The sequence below is a fragment of the Pteronotus mesoamericanus genome, unplaced genomic scaffold (assembly GCF_021234165.1).
Source record: "Pteronotus mesoamericanus isolate MK-2021 breed Mesoamerican mustached bat unplaced genomic scaffold, CSHL_Meso_final contig_32, whole genome shotgun sequence".
Taxonomy (NCBI): domain Eukaryota; kingdom Metazoa; phylum Chordata; class Mammalia; order Chiroptera; family Mormoopidae; genus Pteronotus; species Pteronotus mesoamericanus.
In genome coordinates this window covers 3,171,021-3,191,042 of record NW_026555134.1, presented here as the reverse complement: position 1 = coordinate 3,191,042, position 20,022 = coordinate 3,171,021, and the positions used below count along the sequence as shown (strand labels likewise).

Here is a 20,022-nt window from a genome sequence, read left to right as displayed (position 1 = left end):
TGACAGGAAAATCAGGGGTCAACAGAGGTAAAAGAGGAAGGAGGTATCTAAATAGAAGTGAGAATCAGTAAGTTGTGTTTGGGAATCTAAGCTGGCCCATGTAATTTCTAAAGACCCTCAAAACAAGAAGAGAATACAAGCATTTTTAAAAGAAAAAAAAAAAGAAACAGCCAAATAGGTGAAGCAGCCATTTTGAAGGGGGGGCTGTCTAACTACACAATGAGGTCATCCTATCTCCCGGAAGTGACACGTAATCACCTGCTTTGCACTAGCTCCGCCCCTTCCCTCAGAGGTCCCGCCCCTCCGCCAGCAGCGGGGAGGGTGTTAGGGGGCGTTTTTCCTGGAGGAAAGCTGTGAGCTGCGACGCTGAGGAAGGGGACCCCAAAACGTCTGGCACTGCCCCCTCCAGGGATCACTTTGGACCGCCTCACTCGGCCCAGCAGGATTCAGAGACGCCGAGGGGTCAACCTGATGGGTTTCGGGGTCAACGGAAGAGGGGAAGGGGAGCCCTGGCGGGGAGAACCCCCCGGCCCCCCGCCCAGCAGCTGAGGCATAGGAGGGCGGCCATCTTGGCCGGGAGGGTAGGGCTGGGGAGCTGCGGGCGCCGTGCGATTGGGGGGCTCGCCCGGAAGTGACGCCAACTACCCGGAAGCGGAGGGGGTTCCCTGGCCCACTCCCCCCTCGTTCGTTTGCTCCCCCGCTTCCTCCCCGCCCCCCTTCCTCTCCATTCGTTTCCCCCCTCCCCGTTCCCTGCCTTCTTCCCCCCCTACCCGTCCCTCCCCCCCCAACCTCCGGAGCTGGGAAGAGAGTCAAGATGGCGGCGAAATCCGATGGCGGTGGCGTGGGGGTGGGCTTCGCCCAACTGCACAACCTGGACGAGGCGGTGGGCAGCGGAGGCGAGGAGGACGGGGAGCCCGGGGGAGGCGGCTGCGGCGGCGGCGGAGACGGCAGCGAGCCCGGCGAAAGCAGCTCGCTGCACATCTGCCACTGCTGCAACACCTCCTCGTGCTACTGGGGCTGCCGCTCCGCCTGCCTGCGCTCCCTTCTGGGCAAGAAGCCGCGCCGCAGCGCCGCCGCCGCCGACGGGGGGGACCAGCCGTTGCAACCACCCGTGGCCGCCGGCGCCGACCGCCAACCCCCGACGCCCTCGGCCGCGCGGCCGCAGCCTCCGCCGCCGCAGGTGGAGCGGCCGTGGCTCGACTGCCTGTGGATCGTGCTGGCGCTGCTGGTCTTCTTCGGGGACGTGGGCACCGACCTGTGGCTGGCCCTCGACTACTACCGCAAGGGGGACTACGGCTACTTCGGGCTGACCCTCTTCTTCGTGCTGGTGCCGTCGCTGCTGGTGCAGAGCCTGAGCTTCCGCTGGTTCGTGCAGGACTACACGGGCGGCGGGCTGGGCGCCGTGGAGGGGCTCAGCAGCCGAGGCCCCCCCATGATGGGGGCTGGCTACGGCCGCGGCGGCCCCGGTGCTGTGGGCTCGGCCACTCCGGGGGCGCAGCGCCTGTGCCGCCTCTCCGTGTGGATCTGGCAGACAGTCATCCACCTGCTGCAGATGGGGCAGGTGTGGAGGTAAGAGCACTGCGGGGGTGGGGGCGGGGGCCTGGCCAGTAGCCCTGCGGAGGGCCAGGCGGGCGAGGCCGGAGCCCTACGGGGCGCGCTCCGCCCTGGAGGTGCCTCGCAGGGGGGCCCCTCGGACGGGCCCGGCTCGGGGTCTTGAAGAAGGGGTTTGCCGCGCACTTCCCCCTGGCGTCTCAAAAACCTTTTTTTTTTTTTTTTTTTTTTTTTTTTTTAAATCTGGAACCTTGGCCACGCCTTTTGGCCCAGGGAGGCCCAAGTCCCGCTGTTTGTCCTCATCCTTGGTTCGCACTTCTCAGAGACCCTGCCTCATCCTTCCTTTCCTCTCCATCTCTGTAGACCTCGGTATTCCCGCCGTCCCTTTTCCCTGCATACCAGGGTAACCAGCCCCATAGAGCTTTTTATCTGCACCCTAGCTCTTCTCCTGGGGCGGCGGGGGGTGGAGTGGGGGGGTGGAACCTTCCTTCTTCCAGCCGGTTTGCACTCGGTTTTGTCCCCCGGTGAGACATCTTCCCCTCTTCCCCCGTCTTCTCTCCGCAGTGGCCTGTGTGGGGCCCTGTGCAAACCCCCTTGGCTCCCTCTTTATTTAGCACTCCTTTATTCCACGCCCCCTCCCTTCTCCCCCCTTCCTGCAATCCCACCCCCTGCAAATGACTCCAAACCGCTGCCCTCCTCGAAGGAAAAATGACTTTTTTTGCTGAATTAGACGTGCCCTTTTCTTGGTGACAGCTAAAATTGTATAGTATGTGATGCGTGTGTTTGTTTTTAATTCTCACCTCCACGAAATCAGTTAGCCACCTAGACACTTATTCTGATGGAACCTTCGTTTTGGTAGCCAGGCCAGTGTGTAGGTGATTTTCAATTACAGAAGCACTAAGAGCCCTGCGGCCCTTTTCCCCTTCTATAAATTTACCGTGTGCCAGGTGAATCCCTCAAACACCACTCGCAGATGTTCTTTTTGCCACCAGCCTTAAGTGATCTATTAAAACCTTGGTAAATCTGTGCCCTCAAACTTAAATCAGTCTAAGTGTATTCTGGGAACAGTGAGTTGTAGGCAAGAGCATTTGCAGGAGGGAGAATATATTACTGAAGGTGAATTAACACAGAGATCTTCAGGTACAGTGCTTCTGTGAGAAGACATTCTGCCTAGATTGCCCTGACTCTACCTAGTAGGAGACTTTAGTGCTCAGTATTTTAGTAAACTGAAATAAAGTTCATGTCTTTTGAATTGTTTGTGCAGATCTGTATTCAGAATTTTAAATAAAAACGTTTCAGAAAGCATGGGATTGAGTTACTGAAATCTTCAAAGTGAATGCAAGAACTTTGTGTTACAGAATTTGCATGCAAATTCCGAATAGGGGATATGTGAGTGGTTCTTGGTTTTCCCTGTCCACCCAGGGTTGTTTACTGGTGTGCCTGGATTGAACCAAGAAACCTTTTTTCTCTCTGTATTTGTCTGCAGTTAATTTGTGTTCTGCTTTTAAGGTTATAAGAAGAGGGGGAAATTAAATAGAAAAAAATGATGGTTAACTAACTTTTAGCTATTTTGAGTGTAGCTTGGGGGTCAAGTTTGAAATATGTGTTGAATTTGAAATTTAAACCGAAACCACCGCTAAACATCCAAATCTATACTGTATCAAAGGTAGTGTGTTTGATATTGGGGATAGCTTTCTTGATTTCTTGCAAGTTGATGAGGTAAAAAGGAATAAAGGGGGAGAGGGACAAAAACTATGGGAAAGAGAAAGATTTTGAAATACTAGTAAAATTTAATAGCATATATTTAATAACTAGGCTTTTACTGAACAAGCCCAGGTCACTTATCTCTCTCCATGTCTTGGACTCCTACCTGTGAGCAGTCAAAAGCTTGGTGTCAAGTTAAAATTCCTGAGAGAATTGTTTCTAGAATTGTAAATCATCCTAGCTATTTATTAGTAGTAAGCTTTTGGGACATAGTGAAATTGGAGTTCAGTATCACAAAATATTTAGGCAGAATAATTTGCCCTCAGTTGACCTAAATCTTAATTGTATTTGGGCAAAGTAGAAGAGTCCAGATTTTGGGACAAATCGACAGGTACATTTTAAGTGTAAAGTTAGCTTTTATGGTCATTTAGAAGAGGGTAGTGCACTGTTTTCCCAGACCTTCAATGAGCTTTCATGGTCTACAGTGGTATATATATGTCTGAATTGTTTTAGTCTTTTTTTCCAAGATGAGAATATATGTCTAAATACTTCATTGTTTTAAAAGTATAATGTACTAAAAGATATGCTAATTCAGCAAAGTTATTTATTCCAATGTAGCAATACTTCAAAAGGAATATTTACTGAGGGAAGATTTTATTTCTTTATAACTTTTTCCAGGAAGCTGATTTTGCTCGAAATACTCCAGAAGCAGGGTCTGCTCTTCAATACCTGAGAGGCATGTGGCTTGAATGGAAATCATTCACACGGGAAAGCTTTGGAGAAAGGCTTTTTTAGTCTCTTCTTGTTTTAATCCCTTGGCAAATTACTTGTGTGTATAAACATACATCATCTCATTTTTGACTGCATATCTTTTGGGGTTACAGTTGTGCCCTTATTCATACTTGTTACTTGAGTTTTGCTATTTTCATATGGTCATGTGATATAAAGGTCAAGGTCTAGGAATTAAATCATTGATTTGGGCCGCATTTCTAAGAGAAGGTGTTGATGAAATTGTTCATCGTTATGAAACTGATCCCATTAAACCATGAATACCTGTCTCTTCATATGCTGTTGTTTCTTAAATGTAAAATTATTTGACTCTTGCTTGGACAAGGCACCGTCCTTATTTAAGAAAATTGTGTTTTCTTTTTCTTTTAAAGTAAGGTGGTAAACGTCCATGCATGTTACCTTCTCTTTCAAGATGGAAAATACTGGACAGCTCTTTCACCAAATGACTTTACAGAATGTAAGAAAGTATTTTTGCTGGTGGGCCAAAATTGGAGCATGAGAGAGTAGTCTGTAGGATGATTTGGTTTCATGGGCCTCCTTTTGCACAGCACTTCTGTGATTAGATCTATTTAATGCATGTTTTATCCTAATTATTTATCATATAACTTCCTGTGTAGCTTTATGTACTTCAGTTCAGTACAATGTATTGTTATTAGAAAGTGAGAACATTTTCTTGGAGGGTTAGATCTTAGGAACATTTTGATTTAGTTTATGTGTTGCATTATTGTATGTAAGTTTTTCCTTTAGCATATTGGCCTGCCTTTGCTTTCAGGCTACCTTTAGAGGGTGCTTTAGTGTGTTGGCAGTTTGCTGCAGTCTAGAAGCAACAGTTCTTTGACTGAAATTTCATCTAATGTCTTGATGTCACAGCCAAATCATCAATCTCTTTCTTTCTTTCTTTCTTTCTTTCTTTCTTTCTTTCTTTCTTTCTTTCTTTCTTTCTTTCTTTCTTTCTTTCTTTCTTTCTTTCTCTTTCTTTCTATGAGTGTGCTTTCACCCTTCTCTTTTACAAAGGAAAGAGGAATTTACTTAAAATCTTAGTGGTACTTGCAGTTTTTAAAATGAACATCAACTTTCCTTTCTCTTGGGAGAGGAGATGGGGTAGAGGGTAACTTTCAAGGGAGAAAAAAGGAAAAGGATTTCAAGTGTTATAATGGCATCATCAATCTGTGAATAGTTTAAAGCTTTGTTTTAGCATTTTTTTTGTTTGTTTCAAGACTTCGGTGTAATATAGAAACATAACTCTCCATATAATCAGCAGTAAATGTGGCTGGTCTGATGAAGAGGTAAAGATTTTATTTAATTACTCTCCGCCCCCACCCCGCCCCCATGTAGGGATACTTGGTATATATTATGGGGCTTTCTTCTTCTTAAATATTTTAGAATATTGGTTCTTAACTCTGGCTGAGACTAGAAAGTACTACAGCTTAAAAAAAATACAAACAGAAAGAAAGCAATGATCTAGCATTGCTGGACCTGCTGAAGTAAAAATCTCAATGTGCGACCTAAGCCGTCCTATTTTTAGAAGCTCCACTAGTGGTCAGATGGGCAGCCAGTTTTGAGAAACACTTTTAGAATTGGGTTTGAGGCTTGTTTCATTTGGAGATTGTTATTGGATTTGTGTTCTTAATAAATATGGTGGAACAATTGGGAATGGAATGGTTTGGTACTCTGAAGTTTGGTTCTTGGACAACACTGTAACAATACAGCTTTACCGTGGAATCATGAGTGTCTAGAAGCACTTGAGGCCCTCTCCACTGTATACACATAAGGTACTCAGTGTTTTTTCCCTTTGAGCCCAAGTATGTCTCCTAAATTGAAAGCAGTTTTCAATAAAGATAGCCCCCTTCTCTGCCTTTTACGTGATTCATATAGTCCTTTTATGATTATGTTGAATGTAAAAGATACATTAATTTTAATTTTGAATTGATTCTCCTAAGTAGGCTTCAGGTAAACATAACTGGGATTACAAGAGGTGTTGGATTAAGTGATCTATAATGTGTCTCTAGCTCTTAAGATTTTATGATTTAAGAAATTCATTGGCGTGGGGCCAGGGTGCTAGTTTACAGTCACATTAAAAGGTTATAGAGATGTGTTTGTGTGTGTGTGTGTCTAAATGAGGCTTTGCATGTTTGCCTATTACTGGGTGGGAATCTCAATATTGGGAAAATATCATTGTTTTTCATTGTATCCATAAATTTAATGGAATTCTGGTTCCACAGAAACTCAGTGGGGTATTTTGAGGGGAAACTTGAGAAACATTGATCTGAGAAAAGTGAATGTGTTTGAATCAAAAAGAAAAAACAACTTGGAAAAGTGTTGAGACTTACCTTATCAAAAAGTGGATGTGCTATAAAGTGTTAGTAATTTGAACAATTGCCACTGACAGAGGAATTAAACAAATAGGTAGTGAAGCAGAAAAAAGTGTGATAAGTTGACAGGTTTGCAGGAATTTGGTGGCATTTCTAATCAGTGAATGGAAAAAAAGGTTATTTAACAAGTGATATTGAGGCAATTGACTACCCAGTTGGGGTGAGAAGTTTATCTCTACATAAACAAAATTCTAAAAGAGTGGAAGATGCAATCAAATATTAAGCTATAAAAATTCTAGAAGAAAGTGTAGGATAATAATTTTATGATCTTGTAATGGGCAAGGCCCTTTGATATCAAGAAAGAAAGAGACAAATTTAACAGTGTAAAGTCTCATGTAGATTATCACCCTCCCCCACCTGAAAAGTTACAGAAAAACATGATTAGCTGTGAGTTAAATTTTAGACAAGGAGCCCCTTCTTAAAGGAGAATGACTATGAAGAGAACATCTCTGAAGACAATTTCTTACTTTAGAGTGAATAGAAACAGTAAAAACTTGACATTTATAATGAATTTTTAAGGGAAGGTAATGGAAAAATGGCATATTTTGAGTAAAAGTGCAACTAGTGATGAAGGATAGTTATTGCCAGAATGATCTAGAAACAAAATCTCAAAATCAGTATTATAGAAGTCTAGCAGTACAGAAATCTAGTAGGCACACGTCAGAAATCACAAGCAGTTCATTTCTGTTTTTTAATATTATTTGCTTGATTTTTCAAACTTTATACTGTCAATTAGTTTGGCTTATGTATTGGATAAATTCTGGACTGTTGAAAAGATTCTGTGGCATGCAAAAAGAAACCATGTCTTAAATGTTGATATTTTTGCTGTAGGCTGCTTTTGCTTTTATAGTATGCTCTGCTCCTTGCAAACAGTTTTGTGGCTAAAACTTTAGTTTACTTCCAGGATGTTCTGTTTACCTACTTTCTTCTATTCAGAAATTCTGCATGTCTTATTTGGCTCTGAACGAGTTAAAATTTTTTTAAAAAACCTTGAAAATTTAGCCTCACTTAAAAAGTTCAGTGACTTTTTAATTTTTTAAAAAAGATTTTATTTATTTATTTTTGGAGAAGGAAAGGGAGAAAAAGGGAGAGAAACATCAATGCGTGGTTGGATCTCATGTACCCCCTACTGGGGACCTGGCCTGCAACCCAGGCATGTGCCCTACACTGGGAATCAAACCGGTGACCCTTTGATTCGCAGGCTGGCGCTCAGTCCACTGAGCCTCACCAGCTAGGGCAGACTTTTTAATTTTAATTTTTTTTAAAATCCTCACCCAAGGATATGTTTATTGATTTTAGAGAGAATTGAAAGGAGATGGAGGGGGTTATGGGGGGCAGGGAGAGGGGGAGAGAGAAAGAAAGAAATGGGGATTGATGTGATAGATAAACATCAGTTGTCTCCTATATGCGTCCCAACTGGGGACTGAACCTGCATCCTTTTGGTGTACTGGGGACAGTGCTCCAACTAACTGAGCCACCTGGCCAGGGTCAAGGTTAATAACTTTTGACTGTTGTCTGAGGACATTCTACTATTATTCATCACTATTGGAGATAATTTAAACAAAAACAAACCACTGGACATTTCATGATATAAAGGGAACATTGGAATTGAGAAATCAGATTTATCATTATATGTTAAGAAAAAATTTTTGGTCTTAGTTCCTTCATATTTATCAGATGAGGAGTTAGGTTGATCCCTTCAATTTTGAAAAGTATCATGGCATTGGTATGAGTGCTCTGAAATTTTAAAGAAGGAATTTTAGACTCTTAATTTGAATAATTAAAATAGTTAAAAATGTATAGGTTTTCTAGGAACTGCTTTGAAGTCCTATTATGTATTATTTTGACTTGTTATTAAACAAATTCTCATTATTTTTAGTCACTTTGCTACCTATAGTGGCATTTTATATATTTCTCTCAATGTTAAAGTTTACAGTAGATTAGACTTCTTGAGAAACTTGTTTTATTGCTTTATTAGCTAATTTTGTGAATTTGCAGCTTCAGTTAAAATTAAAATATTTTACATTGCTCATATTTTTGTAGTTTTCTGTTTTAATTTTCTTACTGTTAGATTAACCTAAAGCAATACATATATCTCAGTTACACATTTTGGAAGTTTTTCTGAATTGTTTACTGAGATTTATTGATTGGTGAAGAACTTCAAAGTCACCTACTGCAGCCCTGGACAGTGTGACTCAGTTGGTTGGGCATTGTCCCACGAACAGAAAGGTTGTGGGTTCGATTCCTGGTCAGGGCACATGCCGAAGTTGTGTGTTTGGTCCCAGTCAGTGTGCGTACAAGAGGCAACCATTCGATGTTTCTCTCTCATATTGATGTTACTCTCCCTTTCTTTCTTCCTCCCTTCCCCTCTCTCTAAAATCAATAAGCATGTCCTCAGGTGAGGATAAAAAAAAAATTGTGAAAAAAATCACCTACTGCAATTTATTGTTTGCTATGTATTCTCCAACTTTGAAAAGTTAGTGTTAATTAAAAAAAAAAAAAGGTAGCTTTATTGTCAATTGTGAGCTGTTCTAGAAAATTATACTATCTGAATTTTCTTGTTTTTTTTCCTTAGCTTCAAATAAAGTTTAAGTTTTGGGTAAGATGAGATTTGTTTGGAGGATTCAATAAGTATTGTTACAATGAAATTAGTATATTTCTATGTAAAATTCAACCTTAGTCTTATGTATGTATAATGTGGATAGATCATGGTATATCACATTATTTTACTATACCTTAAACCACAATATTCTGTGGTATTTTGCATATTGCCAACAAAAAGTTTCTTGCAATAATAATAAAAGAATAAACTTTAGCCAGTAGGTTCACAGTTGTGAATACCGAAAACATTGTTTATTCTTGTATTATTATTTATTTATTATTATATTCAAAAGTGAATACAACTGTAAACCTACTTTTGACCCACCCTGTATATCACTTTTATCCTGAAATATCAGACGACCGATTTTTAAAATAACTTGTTTTCAGTGCAACATTTTGGACCTTTTTCAAAATTTGAGGAAGCTATTTCTGTTTTATCTTGGTTGTCAATTTGTAGAGTGTGGGTTGTATGTTTATCACTAATATCTGGGAAGAAATTTGAGTATTTGCCTCATAGAAAGGTAAACACAGTGGTTTTTTCACAGTACTCTTGGAGGGAAGGATAATTATTGATAACCTTAGCCACCTACTCTCAAACAATCATACATACATAAAATAGAAATTTACTTTTTTCCCATTATCCCCCCTTTTCATTCCATCTTAAATGTACTGGGAATGTGAAGACAGATGGCAAAGGTGAGGAAGACACTAAATCTTTGGCTTGGGAAGCTTGCCAGTAAAATAGTGCTGGCAGGGATTTAAGAATCCAGGCCCTTGTAGACAGCAGACGCACTCCACCTTCTCTCTTCAGCCTTTCTTAGAGTGGTCAGAGAACTCTCAATGTTAGAATAGGCCCAGGACTTGTTAAAATGTGGGTTTATGGGCCTACTGCAGGTTTAAAGAGTCAGAGTCCTGGAGTTTGTGACCAGGGAATATTTATTTATGCTCAGCTTTTATTACGGAAACTTTCGATCAATACAGAGTAGAAAGAGCAGTATATTGAACAACTGCATTCAGTAATTAGCATAGATATTTTTATCTGTGTTTGTGTGTTTAACATGTATTATGAAGGTGTATCTCTCCATACTTCACTTCGAATACTACATGGAGTAATTCTACATAGCTACAATATCATTACCCAATCTATGAAAATTAACAATAATCCCATAATTATTCCATAATTCTGTAAAATCTTCTAAATGTTTCTTCTCTGTAAAATCTTCTAAATGTTTCTTCACATTCCAGTTTGCCTAGCTGTCCCCAACAATGTCTTTTATAGTTTTTCCCACCTGCAGAAAGAGATTTAATCGAAATTCATGCGTTGCCTTTATGTTTCTTTAACTCTAGAACCATCCTCTTACATTATTTCCTCACAGCATGGGCCTTTGCAGATTCTAGGCCAATCTTTTGTTTAGTATGTTCCGCATTTTGGATTGCCTGATTGTTTCCTATGTGTGTCATCTGCCCTCTGTATTCTGGGTAAACTGTAAGTTGCGTGTAGGGTCTTGGTTATATTCAGGCTACATAGTTCAGTCAAAAGTACTGCTTTATATTTCATATTTACATAATTTCAGTAGGCACATGATACCTGATTCATCCTACTGTTAGTTATGCTGAATTTCTCTCTTGGTCAAGCTCTGATGGCCAGATTTCTCTGTATAAAGATAATCTTCCTACTTTGTAATCAGTAAGTAACTCCTGGGGTAATACTTTGACAAGGTGTTGCTGTCCTAATAACCTTTACCCAATAATTTTAGTAGCTATTGAGAATCCTTGCTTGAATCAATTATGAAATTGTTGGTGGGAGATTAAATTGTATTTTAAACAAGCTCTGTAGTAATTCTTACCTTCTATAAAGTTTGAAAGCCATTTGCTCTACTGGAATCAGGACCTGAGAGAAAAAAACATTTTGTCCTGAAGAAAGTACTGTATGACTTTAGACTGTGGTGTGTTTTCAATGGATTGTCATTAGGCAGAGTTTAACCTTCATGTTAGTTTTGGAGGAACAGAATTAAAGTTTATACCCCATGTGCTCCCTGTATGTAATAGTAAACTGAGGTAAGGACTAATACAAGTATTAGTATTAGAGTGGAAGAGGCATGTACAAATCAATAAGGAAAGAAACTATATTGAAAATTCTGTTTTTACAAATATTGCCTCATTTAAATTTTCAAGTTTTTCATGTCCATTTTACAGATGAAGGAATGGGTTTAGAGAGGTTAAGCAATCCACTGGTAACTGGTAGAGGAGGGTTTTGAAGCCAGATTTAACTGATGGCAAAATATGTGAAGTTTTTCTACAGTAGACTTCTTTTGTAATGATCAGGAGGCTGTTCTCACTGTTTACTTTGTTTTACTTTGGGACTTTGCTGCTCTGGGTTATTGAAAGAGAGGAATGATATTCTTGAGTCACTGGGGCGTCTTGATGAATAACTTGAAATTCTTTGAGACCTCTGATTTCAAGTGTAATGTATTAAACTCTGCAGAGAATAAGCTTATGACTCTTTTAGTTGATTATAACTGCTAATGTGATTCAGACAGCTGAGTAGTACCACTAGGCATCTGTATCTGTAGGAAACTATTTTTAATCCTTTAATCTTGTTCTCGGGGTAGACTCACTTTCCAGTTCCGTGATTTCCACATTACAGAAAGGAATATAAAGGGTTGACAATACCCTCTTGGCTACTCTTTATTCCTGTAGGTCCTACCTAAATGCTGTACCATATGTTAGTTGGCTCTCTGTTGACCTGTTGGAAACATCAAGAGCAGCAGCATCTCTTTCCTTAAGGGTGTAAAGCCTTTGGAATTACTTGAGGAGTCAGATATTTAGCTTCCACCCTAAGAGATTATGATTCAGTATGTTTAGGATGGGCCTTGGAACCTACTTTGTATATTTCAAAAGCCTGTGTTTTTAGTAAGTTTCCCAGGCAGTGTAGAGACGGAGATGAGAACTATAGTTGTATCGTTGGATTAGTACTGCTGTTTACGCTGTGTGATCAGACCTTACTCTTAGCTGAAATAGGTTGAAAAAATTGTTTATTAATCAAATAGTAGTCATGTTTGCCATATACTATGGCATATGAGTTGTCATATACTATAGTTAAGATTTAGAATACTGTAAAGACATTTAATGTTAAAACTATGTCATATAGCCGAATGTTCCTTTGACTCAGAGGCTTCTGTGGAAGTTTGAAGAACTTCAAGGTCATTATTAACACAAATGATCACTGTGGGTATTTTAGAAGTGTCAGGTTAGAGGTATTTTACTGTGTTGGGGAAATTGATATTCAATTGAGAGTGAATTTCATGTCTCAAATTTTCAGAAATGTTGTATTTGTTGAAATCAGTTCCAAGGATAGAATTCCTAAAAAGAAACTGGTAAATGACAGGGGAGAAGTGACCTAATAGGTATCATTAGAGACAGAAATGAAGGGAGCAGAGAAGAAAAATGACTTATCTACATTTGTTTGCTAGATTCACAGGGTTGACTAGCTGGGGGAATCGATGGGAAGAGGTCTTACAGTGTTTTGCTCTACTACTTAATGCTGGTAAGGACACCTAACATCTACACACACCAAAATAACATCCCTTTGAACTCCATCTAGGAATGTACTCTGGCAGTGATGAGGAAATCCAGGCTCCTGGGGGAAAGCTTAGGGTCAGAAATCCTAGGAGAGGCAGTGGCTGGCAGAGATGGGGCACAAGGTAGAGGGGCAAGCCTAGTGCAGAATAGGTTGGATCCTCTGTGATTCTGGATCAAAATGAGCAAAACTCCAAATCTGTCAGTTTGCTTGGTCATAAGGAGTACAGCTTTAGAGTTGTCAATTAATAGTAGTTAAAAATAGCCCTGTATATTTAGGATGCTGCTATTTTGCCTTCTCTAAGGCAGTTTTCATCAAAACTGACACTGAAGGAAAAGGTTATGCTTTCCAATAAAAAGTTTATATATTCAAAATTTAAGCAATCTCAAATGGTTTTGCTTAGATCTAATGGGTGATGGTATGTATGCCTTCGGACTGGGAGAAAAGAGAAGCCACATAAAGGATCTATTACTCTGTTTGCAGATTAAATAAAAGTTGTCAAAATGAAGCTGAAGTTAAAAGCAATAACGTTGAAAATTTGGAAAAACAGAGAGTTAGAATGTGTTTTTAACAGTTTTATACTGTATTTAAGGTTTTCACTATTTGATAGGTACCACATAAGTTTTAGGTAGTTTTCAGGGTGTAGTAATCTAGGATTAAATGAGATGGTATTTGTCAGGCAAGTTACACGATTTCAAATGGAGTCCTATGAGGCTGGAGCCATCCTGCCTATTTGCCTGGCATTTGTAGTTCACCATCTCAGTTTGTGGTATACTCACATCTGCCGTAATGTGATACATGCATTCCTGAAAAAGCTCTCATTCTGAAAATCACACTAGAACTATTCGTGCTGTGGAAAACATAGAAGTAAGGTAGGACTACTTAAAACCATGCAGTTTTGTAACCAGAGCACACACACACACAGTGACAATCCAAATAAAAATGCTAGGAGGGTAGGTGGGTGATAATCTGCACTCAGCATCATACCTAAATGATTCTGGGCCTTATTTTATCTTGGGACATTTTTTTTCTTCCTTGATATGTTGGTTCTTGTAGGTATTAGCGTCTCCAGGAGGCCACTTCCACCACATTTAAAGCCCTGATCCAGGGTGCAGCCTTCATGTGTGCCCACAGCATCACTAGGTAGTGGAAAACATAATGGATATCGAAGCCACTAAACCATCTGTCACTACTCGTACCAAAATGGGGTACTTTGGCGAGATTCTCATGGTTTTTTTTTTTTTAAGTGTTCAAACTCCCCTCCTCCAAATCTTTCTCATTATTTGTGAGAAATCTTGCACTTGATAGCTTCAAACATTAACGTGCTGGGAAGACTCACTCGTGAACCAACAGTCTTTCCCCATTCCACTGTTGTCATTTGCATTTTGCAAGTTGTGTGAAAGAATCCGTGTTATAGAAGCATGCATTGTGGCATCACTGACATATTTGAATCTGTGATGGTGTCAAGATGCAGCTTTTCAAAGTGTCAAGGTTCTATTGTGTTGGGAAGTTCTAGTTTTGGAGATACTACAGTGTTTCAAGGTTAAGTGAAATTTATTGCTCTTCTCATGCTTTGTTGGCCCTTATATACAATGAAGAAGTGAAGAGGGGCTATTTCAATCCACTTTTAAATTTCTGCTTCTGTAACATAGTCATTGGATGGAATATGATAATGTCTCAATGCTACATCAGCACTTAAACTACACACATGGAGCAGGAATGGTTTTGAATTTTGTTTCATTTGAAATGTGGGTATAGTGAGGCTTTAAATTAAAATTCATCTGAGCATACAGTAAGCAGGAAAAAGTGCAACAGTAGCCAGCTGTCAAGGAAAAGACTGATGGGTAGAATAAACAGACAGCTTACAGCAATATAAACAATCTGTTTTCATAGGTTTTTTTTCCTTTTTTTTTTTTCAAGGAAACTTGGGAGAACTTCTGAATTAAGTAGAAGTTAGTTAAATATGGAAGGCAGTAAATATACCACATGTTAGTGACTACTACAGTTTGTTTTGTGAGCTGTAATAACAACAATTTATGTGGTTTAACACAATAGAAATGTCTCGTCTACTGTGGGTGGTCCTGGCTGATGAAGGCTTTGGCATCCTTGAGGGACTCAGCACCCTCACTTAGCATTCAGCCAGTGAAAGGAAAGAAAATTTAGAGAAAGCATCACTGCCTCTTCAAAGCCCTAACTGTAAGTGACACACATCACTCGTGCAGACATTCCTTTGTGGAGAAGTAGCTCTGTGACCATAGCCAGATCAAGGGAGGCTGAAAAATGAAGTACTGCCAAGGCAACAGTTTTGTGTGATTCTGTGCTTAGACCAGGCCCTCTTCAGATTGAGAGAAGGGCGCGGGGAGGGAGGGAGGTAGGGAGGGGTGGATGTGTAGGTGGGTGGGTGGGTGGGGGGTGTGGTGTGTGTGTGTGACGTAATTGCTATTGATTAAAGTGTAAAAAAAACAATTTCTTTTTAGAACTTTGATTTATGTTTTAACTCAATATTTTACAGTATGGGAACCACATCAGGCCTCTGTCTTATTGTACCCTTTGAAAATATAAAAACCATTCTTAGCCTGAGGGTCATACAGAAACAGGCCGACCTCTATTTTAATTGGTCAGGTAAAAACAAATATTTAAATCAGCTTTTAAAAATATAACTAAGTTTAATTATTTTAAGCATGATCCACATTAAATTGAAATATAATGAAATAATACTAAAGTTTTAAATAATTTTTCTTCAGATGAAACTGCACTGAAGTAAAATGGCTTTCATAGATTGAATAAAAAGTATTATGGCCATTGTGCCTGAGCCTTGTCAGTGTTTCAAGTTTTAAAAAACAGTCCGTCTGGTTTAGGACAGTCTGGAATATGGGACCGCAGCTAATGTAACTTTTAACAGAACCGTGTCCTGAACATGGGGACCTTGTTCTGCCCTGTTTCCCACGTAACTAATCTCCGAAGTCACTCCTTATTTTTCCTCTGTTAATTTTACAGGCCACCAAATATATTACCTAAAAATTGTGCAAACTTCATACCTAAATTTGGAAATTTATGCTAAAACTTTATACTACTAAAACATAATGATTTCTGTGTTGGTTGGTGGATTAATAACCACATGGATTTAAATAATCTAAACATTCCTTATAAAGGTGTTAAAGTATCTAAATATGATTTAATGTTAAACTGAAACTAAAATGTTTTCATAAAAACTTGTTGGATGTTTTATAAGTTCTTAGAGAAATATGTAAAATATTAAAAAAATAAAGACCTACTACTCTGGTATTGAAGGTTTAACAGCTTGTTTTAAGATACTTGTTCTTTTAATTGCAAATATTATTTAGGTTACATTTTCTGATATTCTTAATTGGCTTACTAGATTATTAAAACATTAAAATTAGAAATATGTGTATTTATTTGGAGACTATTTAATAAAGTCCCTCTACATAATCTTACTACTAATTGAAACTATACTAGGGGTCTAGATAAGGATCCTTGATTTTTTATTGCAAACCAAAATCTGTGGCCTGTATGGCTAGTAAGTAATTAATACCTCTTCAGATTATTGTACATTACAATACAGTTAGAATAAAAGTTATATACTAAAACTTTTAACAGAAGCTATATGGTGTTACAGGTTAAATACATACTACTTGAGATAAACTTTTTAAAATCTATTTGATTTTTATTAGTATAATTTTAATATTTTCAATGTATACTTAATGTACTGCTGGCTTAGCGTTTCCTTCCTGTTAGTCCATCTCTTTTGAGCTACAGAGTATTGCCCAGACTAGAAACAGACCTGACTCCCCAGTTTTGTGTAAAACCGCTGGGCGACTCTTTGAGCTTGATCAAAATAAGTACTGGTACATTCATGGATTCCAGAACACAGTGCTGCTGTGAATGTTATATGTTTACACTGTGCTTAAAACCTCGCTGATAAGCCTTTTCAATTTTTAATTCATAAAACTTGCTTGGGTCAACTCTCCAAAAATCTTATTTAGTGGCATTATAGTAGTATCAGACCTTAGGACATTTTCCTAAGACCAAGTAAAAAATGAATTGCTTAACCTCAAATAATAGTTATTCTTGATTGACATGCGTATAACCTCGAGTCATAATTTTTAAAATCCAACAAATAACACCTTGCACCGGTTAGGGTGGCTACTATCAAAAAACTATAAAATAACAAGTATTGATGAGAATATGGAGAAATTGGGATCCTGGTGCACTGTTTTGGGGAATGTAAAATAGTGGAATCACTATGGAAAACAGTATAGTGGTTCCTCAAAAAACTACCTATAAAATTACATATGATCCAGCAATTCCATTTCTGGGTATGTGTCTAAAAGAATTGAAACCAAAGACTTGAAGAAATATTTGTACACCTGTATTCATAGCAGGATTATTCATAATAGCCAAAAGGTAGAAGTAACCCCAGTATCCATGGATGGATGCATGGATAAACAAAATGTAGCATATACATAGACTAGTATTCAGCCTTAATAAAGAAGGAAATTCTTATACGTGCTACAATGTGGATGAGCTTTGAGGACATGCTAAGTAACAGAAGCCAGTAACAAAAGGACAAGTGCTGTATGATTCCACTTTTATGAGGTACCTAGAGTAATCAGACTAATAGCGACAGAATCTAGAATGGTGTTTGCCAGGGGCAGGGGGAACGGAGGAAAGGGAAGTTAGGTAGAGTTTCAGTTTGAGGTGATGAAGAGTTCTGTGATAGATGCACAACAGTGTGAATGTACTTCATGCCACTTAACTTTATGTGCCCTTAAAAATGGCTAAGATGGTAAATTTTATGTTAGGTATATTTTACCACAATTAAATAAAGAAACCCTTCAGATATTTTTCATTTCTTTCTAGCCCTACTCACAGCTTAAATGAACAAGCAAAATCTTTTTGTCATCCTCATCCAGGACTGTTGCCAGTTAAAAAACAAAAGCAGTACTAATTATGACTGCATAGCCAGCCCATTTAGATCAAGGCGTACTTCTTATCAGTGTTGGGAACCAGTATCAATTGTGTTACCTAAAATACTATTTTAAAATACCATTTTAAAATGGGCCACTTCCACTTCCCCAACACAGAGTGACCATTGTCAGGTAAAAAGTGAGTCCTTGTGTAGCCTCCACAGTGATACCCATAGTGTCAGATTTGAAAAAGGGACCCCAACCCCCTCCAGTGTTATGAAATCTGAAATGACTTCAGTAAAGGGTGGGTGGTATTTTAAGTTTAAAAGAGCACTTTTCCAAGTTCACCCTCCTGAGCATGACCTGTGGTGATGAGGCCTGGCACTGTCTAGTAGGGAATGGTGGGCACTGTTGGTCTCAAGCTTGCCTCAGACTGGTTAACTTGAACAAGTTAGTTAACCTTTCCATTCTTGAGTTTCCTCACAGGTAAAGTAGTGCTTATTTTGGGTAAAAAGATTAGAAGAGCTTTATGGAGGAGGATATTACTACCTCACAGGATTGATTTGAGAATTGAGAGTTAATACATACAATGTCTGAGACTAGCTCTTGATACATAGTAAGTACTCACTAAATGTTAGATATTAACAGTTTTTTCTACCTGTACCACAATATTGAAAATTGTACCCAGCGTTGATAAGGTTCTACCTAGCCAAATTTTTCCTCCTTTCTGTTAACCTTTTTCTATGCATATAGAAGTGCCTTGCTTAGGTATTCAAAGTAAATTCTCCAAATAAATATGTAATCATTTTAAAGCATTTATAAATAGGTATCTATTAAATGATTGTTCTCATTGTAAGTGAAACCTGGAAGAAAACTATAATCGTTTTGTAATTTATTTACATTTTGATAAATGCTCATGTAAAAAGTGGCTTGTCCATATTCAAGAATAAAATCAGGCAGCCACATCTTTTGAAATACACCTGTCTAAAAGTCAAAACATAATTTCTAGTACCCCCCCCCAATCTAAAAACATTTATATGAGCTATGTTAAAGAAAAAAATATGAAATACTTTCAGGCATGTATAAACTTTTGGCAGAAAAAGAATTCACCACTCTCTAGTTGATGAGAAAAATGCTAAGTATAATGGTTTAATTACGCAACAGCTCTTTAAAATCACCTCAACAAAGAACAACGTTAACCAGCCATTTTAGATCCTTTCCAAACAATATTAGATCTTAGTCCTCTGAAGCTACTACTACCAGATCAAAGACCTTTATTGGTCACTCTTTGTTCACAGATTATACTGCAGGCTTTTCAACCAAAAGTATGAAGTCTTGTGTGGTTCCAGACTTTTCTTTGTTAATGAGACATTCTTACAACACTCTGTATTTCAAGCAAACCATTCTCATGCCTTGTACTATTTTGTTTCCACCTTTCATATGTTTTTTCCTTCACCTGGGTCTCAACCAGGGACAGCTTTGCTCTGTCCTGCCCCAGACATTTGTCAGCGTCTTGGAGACTTTTTGGTTGTCACATCTGGAAGTGCTTCTGGCATCTAGTGGGTAGAGGCCAGAGATGCTACTAAACATCCCACAATGCACAGGACAGTCATCCAGGACAAAGAATTACTAAGTCTAAAGCAATATGCCAAGGTTGAGAGACTCTGACTTAGTCCTTTGTATTGCTCTTTGTTTAAATTCAAATCCTTTTTGACCTCTTTTAATTGTTACATCTTCCATGAAAGCCGGTATTGGTCTTTCTCTCCAGATAATCACTCGTGCCTGATTTTGGATTTTTCCAGGGAAAGTGCTTTTGGCACTTAGTATTTTTTATTTTTAATATTTTATTTATAATCTGTCCTTCTGTCCCTTACTAAACTTTTAAGAATAGGCTTTATGTCTGATTCATCTTCATTTCTTGCGAAGAAATTTGTATTTAGTAGGGTGGGGGATCTGAATGAGTGAACTAACATGATTAATTAAAGCCTTGCACTGCATTAACACAGGGCAACTAAGCCAAGTGCTAGCAAGTACCACAGCAGGTGGAAGTAAAGGGGAGTGTGAACATGGAACCTGAGTTGGGCTTCAGTGAAGGGTAAGAATTCAACCCCAGAGTTTTAAGAGGGGAGAGACAGGGCTCTATATGATGCAGATATAAGTACGCACACAGACACACCAGGGGAGTATTGCACTGTAATGCTACCTTGAAAACAGCTGCTGTCATCTTGGGAGGTTTGCTTGTGACAGTTCCCCAGGGTCTGGTTGGCTCAGGTAGTGGCTTCAGTCTCTTGTCTTTGAAATGTTACATGAACTGAAAGTATGTAGAGGTTTATTTTAATTTGTTTTCTCTGTATGGTGGCTAAAGTCCAGGTATCCAATGGGAATTAGTACATTAATAATCAGCTATTTGCTTTTCATAAAGAAGACATCTGTCAACTTGTATTCTGTTAATCTTAGATGGGCCTTCTCTAGGTAGATGCCTGTTCCTTGGGCAGCT

At 39.1% G+C, this 20,022-nt stretch overlaps 1 protein-coding gene across 3 annotated transcripts in view; it reads left to right on the top strand.

The window, feature by feature from the left end:
- The first annotated feature begins 814 nt into the window (after positions 1 to 814).
- The window catches only part of XKR6 (XK related 6), a 234,006-nt gene continuing 214,798 nt past the window's right edge, over positions 815 to 20,022 (top strand). For 2 of the 3 annotated variants that reach the window (XR_008529356.1, XR_008529355.1), the window contains exon 1: positions 1,437 to 1,569. Coding sequence is in view for 1 of the 3 variants with exons in the window: in XM_054576038.1 (XP_054432013.1) it covers positions 815 to 1,569 (755 nt within the window). In the remaining 2 variants the exon portion in view is untranslated. Of the gene's footprint in view, positions 1,570 to 20,022 lie in introns of all 3 variants that reach the window. The other variant, XM_054576038.1, reaches the window with a different exon arrangement.